The sequence below is a fragment of the Perca flavescens genome, chromosome 14 (assembly GCF_004354835.1).
Source record: "Perca flavescens isolate YP-PL-M2 chromosome 14, PFLA_1.0, whole genome shotgun sequence".
NCBI lineage: Eukaryota > Metazoa > Chordata > Actinopteri > Perciformes > Percidae > Perca > Perca flavescens.
In genome coordinates this window covers 18990433-19006468 of record NC_041344.1, presented here as the reverse complement: position 1 = coordinate 19006468, position 16036 = coordinate 18990433, and the positions used below count along the sequence as shown (strand labels likewise).

At 40.4% G+C, this 16036-nt stretch overlaps 1 protein-coding gene across 1 annotated transcript; it reads left to right on the top strand.

The window, feature by feature from the left end:
* Positions 1-628: 628 nt before the first annotated feature.
* Positions 629-12110, top strand: susd5 (sushi domain containing 5). Its single transcript, XM_028597589.1, has 5 exons — positions 629-950; positions 3179-3356; positions 6724-6833; positions 7597-7785; positions 9248-12110. Exons 1-5 carry the CDS (start codon positions 863-865, stop codon positions 11227-11229), a joined length of 2547 nt encoding a protein of 848 aa, XP_028453390.1. The 5' UTR covers positions 629-862; the 3' UTR covers positions 11230-12110.
* The last annotated feature ends 3926 nt before the right edge of the window (positions 12111-16036 follow it).

Sequence of the window (16036 nt, the reverse complement as noted above, 5' to 3'; positions counted from 1 at the left end):
TAAATGGTAGAATTTCCATTTTTTTGTTCACTTACTTACTTCTTATATATATATATATATATATATATATAGGTTATAACGGGGCTTTAGGTTAAGTGGTGTGGATCCTGTATGTAGCCTACTTGTACTATGTGGGTTGGCTATCTTCACCTGCAGATTCACTGAAAACAATGCTTGCATGGTCCAAATAGCTCTCTGGCTATGGTCGTCTGTCTTTATCTCCCTCACCAAATGGGACACACACACACACACACACACACACACACACACACACACACACACACACACACACGCACACACAGGAAGTTCAGCCTAGTAGAAGGGACAATTAACCTTAATTAAGATTTATGCTCAACCTCAGTTAAGGGGTGTTAAATTGTGTTTTATATATATATATATATATATATATATATATATATATGGCAATGCAGTGCCAGTATGTTACTCAAATACACACATCCTTACATTTATAACATTTAGCTGATGCTTTAATCCATAATTTCTGTGTGTGTGTGTGTGTGTGTGTGTATGTGTAAAGGAGCAGTCCGCCTTTGCCCACCCTCAAGATTTTGAGCCGTGACGTATTTACTAACGGGGACACGTGAGTTTTCACACCGGTACTCGATCTGCTTGCGAGGGCGACTATTTGGGGGGATAAACTGCGCCTCGCTCTTGAGCCGCTCTGACCGTTTTTCCCGTTATCACTTGTCAACAAGCGAACCTTCCTGCCTCTCAGTCATCTGTCCACAGCGGGAGTGTGCTCTCCACCGTCACTTTGACCTGCAAGATTGTGAATACACAAGTCGTCTGGAAGTTTTTGGACTCATTTTCCAACATAAAAAAGTGATATTTTTTCCAAAAGATGCTGTATTGTTGTAACCAAACTGTTCTATCATTGCTCTTTGGATGCCTGGCTTATCTTGCGGTGACCTCTGTTGTAAATGCAGACGGTAAGTTCATATTTTAAGCTATTGTAACAGAACATTATAAAATATAAAATAGGCCTATATGTAACAACAAACCATTGACGGACTCATAAACTCACAATTTAATCCCAAACAAAATTATGATCTTTTATTGCAATATGAAATAATTTTTTTATCACCAAAGTTAGGAGTTGGTGATGCTAACCGTGAGCGGACTGGTGGAAGCGCGCGCTAACAATCGGCACCACCTGCCTTGCGGTCTTGTGCGTTTCGTGGCCTTTTCATTTCCCCTCTCAGCGTGTGGGATTTTTTTTTGAAAGTTATCATTTTATCGCATGAAACAGGGACTTATTCGTCTAATAAAACTGTGCGTAATGGATGAAATATTTAGAAGATTTAACCATTAACACGTTAAACATTAAATCACATTGTATTTCGGCTAGCGATTCTGAACACTAGCTAATGACGTGACAATGAGGTGATAATGAGAAGTACAGCGTGCACCTGTGATGTAAATTGATCACACCTGTAGTCAATACACACCAATTAATCTTCTCTGTTGAGCTCTGCTCCAGTGCACTGACATGCAAGTGTTATTTTGAGTGATCCTTTATACAAAATCATACTATTTTTTCAACCTTTAAGCAGCTGGCAACAATATTATTTTTTATTAAGTTGTAAAATATATTGTAATTCTATGTGATGTCAAGCAGTATAGACACGTCTTGATGATCCATAGCCTATACCTGTAGTTGTATTCAAATGCAAATCTGCATTATGGCACACATAATTAGGATATAGATTTTGGTATCAGTCTCAATATCCTTATTTGTGTGTTGCTACTGGTTACTACTCCAAAGTAGCCATATCCCTAAAAATAAAACTGATAACCTGCTTACTCAGTAAGTGGTTACTGTGTGGTTTTCAGCAACCATTCCAATGGATGCCCAAAACCTATATTAAAGTGATGGTTCGGAGTAATTTCACCCTAGGGTCCTTTGCACCATGACCTCGAGCCAAACACCCCCCCCAGAAGCTTTTTTCAGCTGGGTCTAACATTGGGAGAGTTAGCGTAGAGTAGCGTTATCAGCTGAATAGCTTAGCGCAGGGGCTAATGGACCCACGTTTGTATCTCGTAAATGACCCCACTAATAATGCCCGAAATGATACCAAACATCTACAGTAGTACAAATAGGTTATGTACTCATAAATCAATGGATTGTAAAGTTTGTAAGTACACCTGAAGTTTGTAAGTTACACTTGCCTACTGGCTTCTGCTCTCTGCTGTTGTTGCTGCTGTGAGACGAGTGCTTAGGGACGTCTACAAATTACAACACCGAAAAGAGATGCAACAAAAATATTTTTTAATTTAACTTTTTTTTTAACCAAGTGTTGTAGTATAACTAGCAGGAGACAAGTAATAACTGAGGTAAGTTTGGAGACATTACCTTATTTAATCATTAAATTAATAAATATTTTTGTTGTATCTCTTTTCGGTGTAGTAATTTGTAGACCGCCCTAAGCACTCGCCTAACTGCAGGTAGCAGCAGCAGCAGAGAGCAGAAGAGAGCAGGCAAGTGTTCATAAACTTCTGGTGTACTTACAAACTTTCCAATCCATCGTTTTATGAGTGCATAACCTATTTGTACTAGTGTAGAAGTTTGGTATCATTTCGGGCATTGTTAGTGGGGTCATTTACGAGATACAAACGTGGGTCCATTAGCCCCTGCGCTAATAAGCTATTCAGCTGATAACGCTACTCTACGCTAACTCTCCCAATGTTAGACCCAGGTTCTGGGGGGGTGTTTGGCTCGAGGTCATGGTGCAAAGGACCCTAGGGTGAAATTACTCCGAACCATCACTTTAACAAAAATGGGGAGGGCTCAAAAACTTGGCACAGGGCTGAGGACATTTAAACACAAATATAATTTATTGTTAAAATATAGTTCCAATAAAAAGCATTTTAGCCTTCCCTTTCTCTTCTGGGTGGTTGTCTTTTGTGAATGGATACATCTGTCTTTTTTTCTTCATGTAAGATAGGAAAGACGAGTGAATATTGTTTGGATTTTATCATAATGGTCAAAACATTTAGGAATTAGGTGAGGCGTCTAATTCTTACAGACCCTGTCAATACCCAGAAGCTCAGGTCGAATTTAAACTGAAGCTCATGAAAACTTGTCACTTTATGACTTTGTGCAATATAAGAAGTTTCAGAGGTTTTTCTTCTGACTCCCTGCTCTCTCTCTTCTCAGGTCGAGTGTTCGTGTTGGACCTGAGGAACTCCTCCGGCCTGCAGGGCTTCAGAGATGCTGAGGGGGCTTGTGCCTCACAACATGCCCGCTTGGCATCAGCGGAGGAGCTCCGTCATGCTGTGGTGGAGTGCTTCTTCTCTCCATGCACCCGTGGGTGGCTCTATGGAGGCACAGTGGGGTAAGAAAATAAGTATTTGTGCGTAAGGGTCTTCATTGTTTTAAGGGACGTGTAGAGCGACTTCTAGAGATGTCAAAGGTCATTTTAGTGTGTGCGCTTCTGTGTGTGTGTCGGCAGTTGCAGGAACGGATGAAAGAGAAAGGAAGTAAAGGCAGCGTTATAGAGAGAGTGGAAAGATAGAAAGTGACACATTTCAGGGGGGGAAGAGAAAAAGAGAGAGGAAGAGAGGGAGAAAGACTCCTCTGTTCCTTCCTGAATGAGGAGGGAATTCTGAGCCGGGGTGTCATGTCGACAACTGCCTCCATTTACACCTCTCATCTCCACGGTAACATGACACACAGCTTTCAGCACCCCGAGACAGACACAGACAGAGACGGAGAGAGACAGGGCTGATTTGGGCCAGGAGGAAGAAGATACACTTTTAGTTTATAGTGAGGTGATAGCTTGTATGCTTATCTTTGGTGGCAATGACAGAGGATGCAATCCATACAATAGCTGTTGCACAAACCGACGGACCTACAGACTACTTATCCCTAGAGCCATGCCGCTAGCACGACTTACGCTAACACAAGTATTGGTCAGATAGATGCTGACATTAAAATTATAACTCTTTTCAAAGTTACTCAATAGACGAAATGGCCCTGACAGTGAGCTTATTCAAGTGCCTTAAGTGTTTAAATGGGCTAAATAAGATATTATAAGCTGATAAAGTATTGTAAATGAAGGTTTATAATGTCATTTCTTGGAAGATGAATATATGATGCACGGAAAAAGCTTGTAAATAACTAATATCTTCCCAAATCATTGTTCAAAAGAGGAATTATTAGTGTTATGAAACAGAACCTGCTTCAAAATGGCGTCTGCCCAAAGAATGACGTACGTCTGGTCAGAGGAAAAGCTGACACATTTCTCCTTTCCTTCCTCCCTGCTCTCTACGTGTTGACCAGTGGACATCATCTTTCACACCCGCTTACAATGTTTCACAGGGTTATCACCCATCTATGACTCTGTGTGTTTAAGCGGAGTTCATCCCTATAACCCATGCTCTCGTCTCTCTCGCTGTCCTAATTTTGTGCCTCGCCCCAACACTCACAAGTGAGCAGCAGAACAATTTCAGTTTTTTTTGGAGTCTGTCATGGGCTTTTTCTCCCAGAAGGCAACACTTTGGTGTTAGTGCCAGTTAACCTGTAGTCCTTGACATAATTTTTAGGTCTGTTGCATACAAACAAGTGCTTCTCAGATTGACTCTCCTACCTTAACGTCTTCCTCTTACCTGTCAATCATAGATCTTCTTTCCTGGCAACCAAACACAATACCAGTGGATTCATACAAACACATACACACATATGTTAGGGTTTTCTTTGTAAAAGTTATGTCATACAAGGTGAGGGTTTTGAGAAAAGGTTCTTTGGCCAGTTGAAGTGTCCCCTGATGTCCGTTATGGGTCAATCTCTCTCTCTCTCTCTCTCTCTCTCTCTTTCACTCTCACACACACACACACACACACACACACACACACACACACACACACACAAACACAGATGCCAGCAGGAGATATAGTTTAATGTGAAAATAGACTTTGTGTGTTTTGTCTCTCTCAGTGTTTTCTTGGTGATTTCTGTCATGCTGCCTATTTCTCTCTTTCAGATTTTTGTCCTTATAAGCTGAAGTTAGCGTGGCACAAGCATGCAGTATGATTCACACCGCTTCTCACAGTCTCACTGCACTGCCAGTCAACTTCTTTCCAATTGCTGATGCTTTGATTAACTCTCAGTTACACAAGTCCACACACACACACACACACACACACACAAACACACACACACACACACCTTTTAAATGTAATGATGTGTGATATTACTGTGTAATATTCAATGAAAAGGGTCATATGTCTGACTTTAAATTATGTTTATGAACTCTGCTTTGAATATTTCTTCCACATGAGCTGATTGGTGTCAGGAGCTGCTATGGGAACATGATTTGATTGGCCTGGGAAGTTTGAATCACCTTTATCTGGTGCTTTTGGATGACAAATGGGCAAATGATGCTATAAACCTTAACATGGCAACAATACACAATTTACTCAGCATTTTTTTTGCTGTAGCTTGTAGGCGTTGTGCCCTGACCGCATTTTTCATTTGGTCCCTGTGGAATGGATATTATATTAAGTCCTTAATGTTATGAGTGTTCTATAGTTGGCTGTAACTTAAAGCATCTGCATGGGAACATATATTTGTAACGTGCCATAGTGTGATAATATTGTGCCACAGGCTACCACCGCAGAGACTGCAACATGTCTGAGCCATGATGTGTGTTCCTGGACTCTGATGTCATGCTGTAATAATATTTGAATAAGCAGCATTTCAGGCTGTGCCTGAGAGAGCAGCATGTACTGTATACATTTGTCCGTATGTGTCGTCATATTTCCCGTATACATATAACAACCAGAGCTGCAACTTTACATGTGATATTCAACAGAAATCTCACTTCACTTTTTATCAGTAGTGTAATAAGAGGTGGAAGAATTATTCAGTAACAATATATTAATGTAACAATACTCCATTACAGGTAAAAGTCCTGCATTCATATTCATAGTACATAGGTATCAGAGAAATTTACTTACAGTAAAGTATCAAAAGTAATACTTGTTTTTGCAAAGAAAAAGCCTTTGTGACTGATACAAAACGAAATTATTAGATTGTTAATATATAATATAATGCATAATATGCATTAGTGTGTAGGCAGCATTTTACTGTTGTAGCTGCTCAAGGTAATGTTAGTTTAAACTACTGTATATACTGTTAGGCAATTAAGTCTATGGTTCCCAACCTGTGTGTCGGGTCCCTCCAAATGGTCACAAGATATATCTGAGGGGTCGGGAAATGATTCATGAGAGATAAAAAACAAAACAAAAAAAACTTTATACTACATTATGCCATGCATTTTTTGTATTTTTCACTTATTTTTGCTTGTTTGTTAAATATTGGATTATTTTACCTCTTTAGGCATATCACAATTATTAAAATGAGATGTTTAGCATTAACAATGCATTTTAGATAGTTTTTTTCTGTTAATATAAATCTGAAAAGTAGGTAGTAACTAAAGTTATCAAATAAATGTGGAAATTAAGTATTTAACTACAGTACTGGAGTAGATGTACTCAAGTGCAAGACATGTACCCAAAGGAGTTTCTGTGAATGTCTTATAACCACCCTCAATTCTTGAGTTCCTTACTGGTGCCTGAATGCTTTGCTGTAGGCCATTTGCTCCCATATCAAACTGTAATTAATGAGTGTGTTTGTGTGTATGTGAATATTAATGTCTACAAACATCTATCTATCTATCTATCTATCTATCGTTTTGCTAGGACCACGGTGTGTAATGTTGTGGGCAGTGCACTGAAAGCAGTGGATGTGAGAACAGAAAACGCTACAGAGGACGCTGCACACCTGGACGCCTTCTGTGTCAAAGACAAAGGTCAGCAAACACACAATACACACGGATATATAAACTCATAATTTATAAATCTGTACATAAAGTTGTGAGTGGTGGTCAGGATATGAATGGCTTAGCTATGTGTGTACAGAATGTGTGTGTGTGTGTGTGTCTTTCCTGAGATATTTACTGAGGTGAGAAAGAAGCTGTGTTCCTGCATTCATACCAATCTCGACTTTCAGCCCTCTACACCCTGCAAGTGTGTGTTTGAGTGTGTTTTCCATTTCTATGTTTCTACTCATATCTGTCGTTATATACCAATCTTTCTGCCTCTTCATGAATATCTGCGAGCGTGACCATATAACTTGATCCATGAATGTACGTAAGCACAGAAGGAGCATGAAGCTAAATTTCACACATTTTTTAATCTAGTCAACATGTCATTATGTATCGAATAAACTGTGCTGTCTCCGTCTAATTACCATAAAAAATTAGACCAGAGTCAAGACAGTATGTAGCCTTTATCTCATCCCAGTGGCATTGTTAATGGTCTTGTTTGTAAAAATTACATCCTCATTTTCCACGAAGCCCATTGCTTCCTGTCCCTTGAGTCATTCTTATCTTTTTCTGTTTAAAAATGGGTTAGTGATGCCGTAAAGCTGGATAATAATATTGAGTGGTGTTTCATTAACCACACTGTGTAATGCTGAATAGGGGTTTCATCATCTCTATTAAAAAGTCTGTTTAACAACTATAAACATGTACATGCATTCATAACATGCATCTCTTTGTTTGTTGTTGACAGGCGTGCCGTGTGGTGACCCTCCATCCTTTCCAAACGCCCGTCTACAGGGGCACACTGGGTACGAGATGGGAGATGAGCTGCTGTACACATGTGTGCCAGGTTATGTAATGCCCAGTGGACACACTGCCTTTAGCCTGCTGTGCGACAGCTGTGGAGAGTGGTATGGACTAGTGGAAATATGTATCAAAGGTAAGAAGGTATTTAAACTGTTTATTTTGGAGAGTGGGACAGAAATGGAAGGAGACACAAATAGAAAGTCCCCCTTTTGTTCATTCTCTTCAAAGCTTTGAGCTTTGACCGAGACGGACAGGAGACCACTCTGAGGTCAACCTCCTCATTTCTTACTGGTGCTTGATTCTTGGCATTTTGGAAAACAGAGTATCAGTTGTGAGTTGAAAATGGCTACTATGAAACCTCAGTGTGACATGCCATAGTGTGGCCCACTTCATAGCATAGAAGAAGAGGGCCAGAGTGTCTATAAAGCAGAATGCCAGGCCTGTGTGTCCATGGTTAGTCATGTTTGTGTGCTACAGCTGTGGTTCTTAAACTGTCCCAAGATCAATCTGAGGGACCACAAAATGATTTAAAGAAATAACAAAGGAAAAAATAAATTTCTGTTTTATTAATTATATAACTTTTTTCACTGGATACTTTTATTTAGTCAATCTTCTATAAATCCTTTAAATAGGCATGTGACCCCCTATGTTAAAGGATCACAAGCAGACATTGCTTTATTTTAAAGGAACAAATTGATATTACTATTGCTGGAGTCAGCAGCCTGTTAGTGTAGCTTAGCCTAAAGACTGAACGACGTCCCTTTGTTCAAAAAAAAAATAAACCTCTGACATCCCATTGTTCCGACCATATAGGCTTTTGTGGATCACCTCCCATAATCTAAAATCTGAATAAAAAATAACAAGCGAAATTACTTTTCTCTAGCTTATTAAAACTGAAGATAAAACTGAAATAAAAATGTAGACTAAGTCCAAAGTCCAACAGGGTAAAGTTAGTTTTGGGTTGGATATGTATTTATATTTCCATAAGCCTGCAATGATAATGAGTAGGAATGGGGCATATCCCTGCAATAACCAATGTGAAACTAACTTGATTAGTGAGAAGACTCCTCATCTTGGCTGTTTCAAACAGGAAACTTCGGGATTCATGACATGTTAAACAAGGCAAAAATCCTAAAGAAATGTTATAAATAATTGTCCCTAACCATAACCTTAACCCTAACCCTATATGGTCGGAACAATGGGATGTCAGAGCAGAGGGTTTATTTTTTCATAACAAAGGGACGTTAGTGGGCTGTAGGACCAAAGGGAATTTTTCGGGTTATTGAGAGGTCGGAACAATGGAGCGTCAGAGAAATAGGCAGTCCCCAGCTGGTTCCCCTTGTTTCCAATCATTATGCTATGCTAAGCTAACTGAATGCTGGCTGTAGCTTCATATTTATGTCAAACTATTCCTTTAAGATAATAATCCCAAAAGTTTTGGAACCTCTGTGCTAAATTATTTCCACATTTTCAGAATCCAAAAGTTGTCTTTAAATGCAAATGTCTATGTGATTATTTTAATTTTTTTATTTGAGTTGTCTGATCATGAATGTTAGAATTTCATCAAGTAAATGTGTCCTTGTTATGGTTTGCAGATGAGACTGAAAGTCACGTAGACTACGAGGACAAGTTCACAGATTCCTACGGAGAGGCAGAAAGCCACAACGAGAGACCAGAGGAGGCTCATGGTGAGGTGTACGAGGAGGTGCATGGAGCTGCATCCCTGGAGGGTGATAGGATACAGGAGCAGCAAGAGAAGAGCTTTAGTGTTGAAGTAGAGGAGGAGCATCAGGACCAACATGGAGAACATGAAGTGGGAGGAGAGGTGATCGGGAGAAAATTTAAAGGAGCTGTAGAAGGAGGAGAAAAAGACGAGGATCGGGCTGTTGAGGACTTCATAGGCCATCCAAGGTGGGAGCAGGAGAGGAGGGAGGTGGTCAGGACTGATGCAGCTGTAGCCACAGAAGCACCTGTATCTCTTCTCTCCCAGAAGCACCTTTTCTGGTTCCCCTCTGAGGCCTTCCAGGAGGAAGGACATCCTGTCTCCACCAATCCAGTCACACAGACTACACAGAGAGCCTCAGGCGCCCAATCAGAGGAGAGTAAAGAGCATGACAGCCAGGAAACAAACCACCAACAGCATCCAGTTGATGTGGATGACCAGGATCACGAGGGAGACAGCTACAATGATCGTGACACAGAAGACAGAGACGATCACGATGACAGCAACCATCAAGACCTGGATTCCCATGACGATAGCCACCATGATGATCAAGATGACCACGACAGCCACCAGGTCAAAGATGGCCGTGATGATCATGTAAAGCATTACATTCCATCTCAGCATGATGATCTGGAAAGACGGGACCGCCACCAGAATCGTGACGATCATGATGACCATTATGACATGGGTGAGCACGAAGAGGACCGTGATCGTGTTCACTTTGGCAGCCGGGAGTATGACGACACTTACGACGAACACGAAAGCTATGAAGAACATGACGATGTGACCAACAATCGTGGTAGCGATGATCGCGGACATCCTGATGGCTCTGAAGAACATCCAGACCCCGATGACCATGATGACCATGAGGAGCATTATGACCCGGAGGAGGATGATAATGACCACCACACTGATCACGATGATCACGATGATCATCGTGATCATGAACACGATGACCATGACAGCTATGATGATCATGATAGCCATGAAGATGACAGTTATCAGCATGTAATATTTTCTATAGCAACAGATAAATATCAAAACGTCACTCAGAAGGTTGCAGAAGGAGAGGCTGCCACAGACGACACCTGGCTGGATGGCTACCCTGTCGTTCCAGAGGGAACAGAAAATGGTGAGTCCACAACAGAAAGGGCAAGACCGAAGGATACAGTGAGGGGGACAGTTGTTAGGACAACAGACAGACCCAATGAGGTGGAAATTCGTAGACCTGTCCCTTCCACCAGCTTACCAAAGGTGCCCGAGTTTCCCACCACGGAGCCTGCCTTAGATCAAGGGGGAGTGGAGGAGATGTGGCCTGGCTTCATCCCCACCACTGCTCCCTCACAGCCCTCAGACTCACCCTCATACTCCGACACCCTGGACTATGACACACAACAGGTAGCTCCCACCCACCCCTGGCAGGATGACCTCACTAAGCACCCCTTCCTCGATCACGGCCCAGTTTCACCGATGCACGACGGCAATAACGGAGTGATGGAGGAGCACACTGTACACAACCTGCCCGGTGAGACAGGCGAGAGGGGCGAGATGGAGGGAGAGATGGGGGAGACGATCTGTACAGGCGAGAACTGCCCATCCCGTCCTCCGAGCTCCTCCAGCCGAGGTCCCATGGTGGCAGCCATAATTGTGGGGGTGTGCGATCGCCGCGGCGGTCATCGTAGGTGTGTGGTGCTGCCGACGGCAACAGCAAAAGAGCTCAGTGTACGAGATGAATGGAAAGGGCCAAAGCCATACCAGACAGGGCCAACAGATAGAGATGCAGCAAAAAGTGTAAGAGCGACGGATGAGGAAAGAGGGACACTAACAGAGGGCAGAGACATTTGGGAGGGATAGGAGGATTCAAATGAATTTGAGAGGAACGCACAGCCCCTCATCTTGCTAGAAACTACTGCATTATTGAAGCTTTTGGATAGGTATGAACAGATGAGTTGTGCTACAGCCCTGTTTTGTAGAGCAAAACCTCACCTATGTGATGCAGAAAATTGTGTAAAACAGTAAGAACTGATGCTTAACACAGTGAAACCTGAGTGAAACTAGATGGTAGATCGAGTTTATTGAATTTTACCCATCTACTGTATGTTATACCTACCCAATATTTTCAAAGCTCTGACATGTGGCTGGGCAGGTGAAAGGGCTGTGTCTGGACTGGACTAAACTCCAGGAACTAAAAAAGGAGATTATAAGGAAATAACCATGTAGGAAAACCACAAGAAGGCATGCCTGCCCGCCTGAATATACAAACAGACTTAAACCTCCAAAGCTCTTGGACATTGTGGTAAAGTTTCTGTGTTACCTTTTTGTTGACTTCATTGACTGCTTTATTGATGATTTAGCTGCATTGTTCTCGATTCCCCATCTTTTTCTGTTTGTATGAGTATTGTGTTGATAAAAACGGTATTCCACGGCAAGAACACATTGCAGTTCAGAACACTTTAGATCATTGCAGCAGATTTGGACCAGTAGTCCCAAATGAACGACAAGTCCTCTGTCAAACCAGCAAGAATGGAAAAAAGAATGATGATGGTTAGATCAGAAGAAAGGGTCAAATGGGCTGTATGGGAGAAAAGTACGGTGTGAGAAAGGACGGCGAGAGAAACATTTTAAGATCTTCCTGCCTCTTTGGTTTCGGCAGTCAGCTGGTAAGAGTGGATGTCCATCCAGACTGCAGACTCAGCCCGTGTGTGTGTGTGTGTGTGTGTGTGTGTGTGTGTGTGTGTGTGTGTGTGTGTGTGTGTGTGTGTGTGTGTGTGTGTGTGTGTGTGTGTGTGTGTGTGTGTGTGTGTGTGTGTGTGTGTGTGTGTGTGTGTGTGTGTGTGTGTGTGTGTGTGTGTGTGTGTGTGTGTGTGTGTGTGTGTCTGTCTGTCTCAGGTCCGTGCTGTGGCGTTGTGTTTGCTGACGGCATTCAGACCAACCAGAGATCAAACAGTATGTCCTTTCCATGGCAACAGAGACAAACTAAAGTCACAACCCCCAATGTTTTTAGTTTAGTTTCTAAATATTATGTGGAGTTGGAGAAGACTTAGGGCTGGACCACATGCCCTAAAATGATAAATTGTTAGTAAGGCTACATTTAGCTTTAAAATGATAAATATATGCTTAAATGTTTTTCAGCACATCAATGGTTTATACTTCTCATGTTCTATGTTTATCCTGATAAAAGATTGAATGGGGTTATCATTTCATGCTGTTCTCATTTTAAGTATTTGGGAATTCAAACAATTTGTGATATGAGTAAATTACGTTTGGTTAGAAATTCATAATAAATGTTTTTTATTGTCCAGTATTTTACAGTGTACTGTAGCTCTGCATGATTCTGTGATATTCATTCTTGCTGTTTCCGTAATGTGCCAAAGGTCGAATGTTAAAATAGTAAAGCTAATAAAAAGGTGCAAATGTAAATAAATTCAAATAGCTATGAGAGGGTTTGAACTTATCTATTAGAGTTTGTAATTCTGGTGATGTATAAAGACTACAAAAATGTATTATATGGCAATAACTTAAATAGAAAGTGCTTCACTTGTAATTAATGTCAAAAGTGTGTTATTTAGTTACATATTTAGTTATAAAATAAGGATTTGTTGGATTTGAACGGGTTAAGTGAACAACAGCTATATTGATTGACATTTCATGTTTTTCATTTCCGTATTGTGGTGCATGAAACTGAATTGACACTGATGTGGTGAGGGCACGGGGAATAAAGTACCTGTTGTCTATATGTTTCTGTAAATATGAATGTCTAACTGTAATAACTCGCTATACAAAATGCAGCATTACTGGTGTGTGGGAAATAACTTTGACTTCTGTTTCTTCACCGAGACAGTCAAGCACAGTTGACATTAGACATTACCTCTTTGTGTCTTGCTCAGGGTCAGCCCATCTCAAATTTACTTCAAAGCAGGGACGTCACTAGGATTGAAAGACAGGAGGGGCTTAGCCCCCAGGGTATTTGTAACTTGCGTTTGCAAAATCTTTGCACTCACATCTTTTGTTACTGTATTAGAGCTACACTTATGTCAACAACCAGTCAAGAAACCAAGATGTTAACAAGTAAAAAGTGACAGAAAATATCCTCTTCTTTCATTTCTACTCTGTTCTTTCTGTCTTATCCTTTGAGATAAAAAAAACCCTGATGCTAATTTCATGACTTCGAAATGCAAATTGGTCACATGAAACAACATCCAAAATGTCCAAAAACTGACAGAGGCCAGACAGCTAATAAGTTGGTAAGTTAAACAAATATGACAAATAGCAGTACAAGAAAAAGAAAAAAATAGGCATAATAGGCATCACTGCATACTTTATCATGTAAGATATTAATACGGATCCTATTTAACGTGGCTACTTTCTAAATACAATAACCTGATGGCGGAAGGAATAAAAGATTTGGAGTAATGATTACTGTATATACTGTATGTACTGTATGTAGGATTGCTTTCATTTTATTTTCACGTGTATCTGTGGGCATGTGCCAATCTTTAGCCTAGCCTACATACAATACTACATATTTATTTAATTTATCACAGCCAATGAATGCAGAAAGTTAAATTGGTTAGAACATAGCTAGCACATATAATAAATATAATTAAATAATTTAGTTTAGGCTATGCATAGTACCTAGACCTGCCAACAAATGCTTATTGTTAGAAGAAAACAAAACAATGCTTAGACCTATAGATCACTACTGACCTCATTCACACCGGCTCCCTCAGAATCAACTGCTCTGCCAATCTCCTGTTTCTCTTTCTCTCTGCTGAAATATCTTCCAATATCCATCTCATCTGCTGAATGAATTGATGGATACAACGGTACGATAGCATTAACAGGGACCCTATGACATTTTGTTTTCAGTGACAACAACATTGTATGGGGATTGATATTGTTTTAGAATAAGCCTACTATAGAGATAGGCTATATTATTGGCAATGAATAAAGAGTTGTGATTAGTTTGCTAAGTTAACCATTTCTTGTATTTCCCTTGTTCACTCTAGCTAGACTTTAGTTTTCCATAGCAAACCAAAATATCCCCTTTCCTTTACCTCAAGAAAACGTAGCTAAAGGTAAGCAGGTCATTTAAAACAACTTACAATTTCACTCTGTATCACTAGGTGTAATCAATCTTCCTTTCAGCGTGCATCGAGACGAGATGAATCCCCCAGTTACTTGCGACGCTCTGGTCTGCAGCGCTCTGAAAGCTGCCAGTTCACACCAATGCAACGAGACGGTGCGGTGCATCATCTTGATAGCACAACGACTCTTTGTACTTCTGTCTAACTCCTGACTTTTTGGCTATTTTTTTGTAGCTGGATATATATAATTTGTTGCGTCTGAATATGAATGAGGAATTGTTATTGTTGTTCTGATTATTATTTAGGGGGGCTTAGGAACATTTTGGGGTAGCTTCAGCCCCCCCTAAAATAGGCCTAACGACGTCCCTGCTTCAAATCTATTCTACTGCCTGCCTTTTACTTCACCTGCTATTAGATAAAAAAGTACTGTACTTGCAATAGCATAAAATGTAGGTTATTGAGCAATGACCTGTCTGATCACACCAGGGTTGCCACAAGATCCATGAAGACTGATCATAATCATCAAGAATGGTTATATATTGTGATTATATTCGGGTTTGGGATTACCTGAGTTACAGTATGTGCAAAACCATGACAAATGTGAAAGAAAGCAAAGGAATTTTTTGTTTTTACATTGCTGACTTATTCACATGATGCTTATATATTTCTGGCCGTTTCTTCTTCATCTCAAACAGCCTGATGTGTGTGATGTCAGGATGAAATGTGTACTATATACAGTATGTGTTCTCTAAGTCACAATAAACTCCTTAACATGTGGTTTGAACTCAATATCTATTTTAGGTCATGGTGTAGCTAGATCTCTAACCATTCATTGTGTACGAGTGTGAAAGAGACTGACTTGTCATATTAAGGTGTGACTTTGACATGTGACCTTGACTCCTGACAATCAGCCTTTTATCTTAACTTTTGTCCTAGCCCTTTCTGCTAGCCATTATCCCACCATTTTTTTGCGATGTGCTCCAAAAATGTTTAAAAAGAACAAAGAATAATGTTTAAAGATACAGTAAGAGGGCATATGAAAGAAAAGGATTGGCAAAAGAGAAAAAGAGGTAATAAAAGAGACAGGTTAATACAAGCAGGAGAGGAATGAGAATGCAGAGTCAGAGAGAGAGAGATACAGTAATACATGCGAGAATGTTCCCCTTTGGGTTTTTAACATCACTGTGTGACAAACTGCACAGAGGCTCAATGTTCAAACATTATTAAACAACTCAGTGTTTTCTCTGAACGCTGTCAGCTCAGCACAGTCTGAAGGACTCTCGCAAATATCCTGCTCTATAGGGGCTCCAGTCAAAAATCAATAGACTGAAATATTATTTGTTTAATCAATTAATTAATCATTTAAGTAATTTTTCCACACAGAAATACTAAGAATTCCCTAGTTCCAGCTACTTGGTTCTGATGAGTTGCTGCTTAATGTGGTAATAAATTGATCATTTGGATTTGGATGGTTGGTTGGACAGAAAAAACCTAAATACCTGAACTTGGGCTGCAAGAAATTGTGACAAGCATATTTCACTGACATTTCATAGAGCGAACAATTAACATTATCA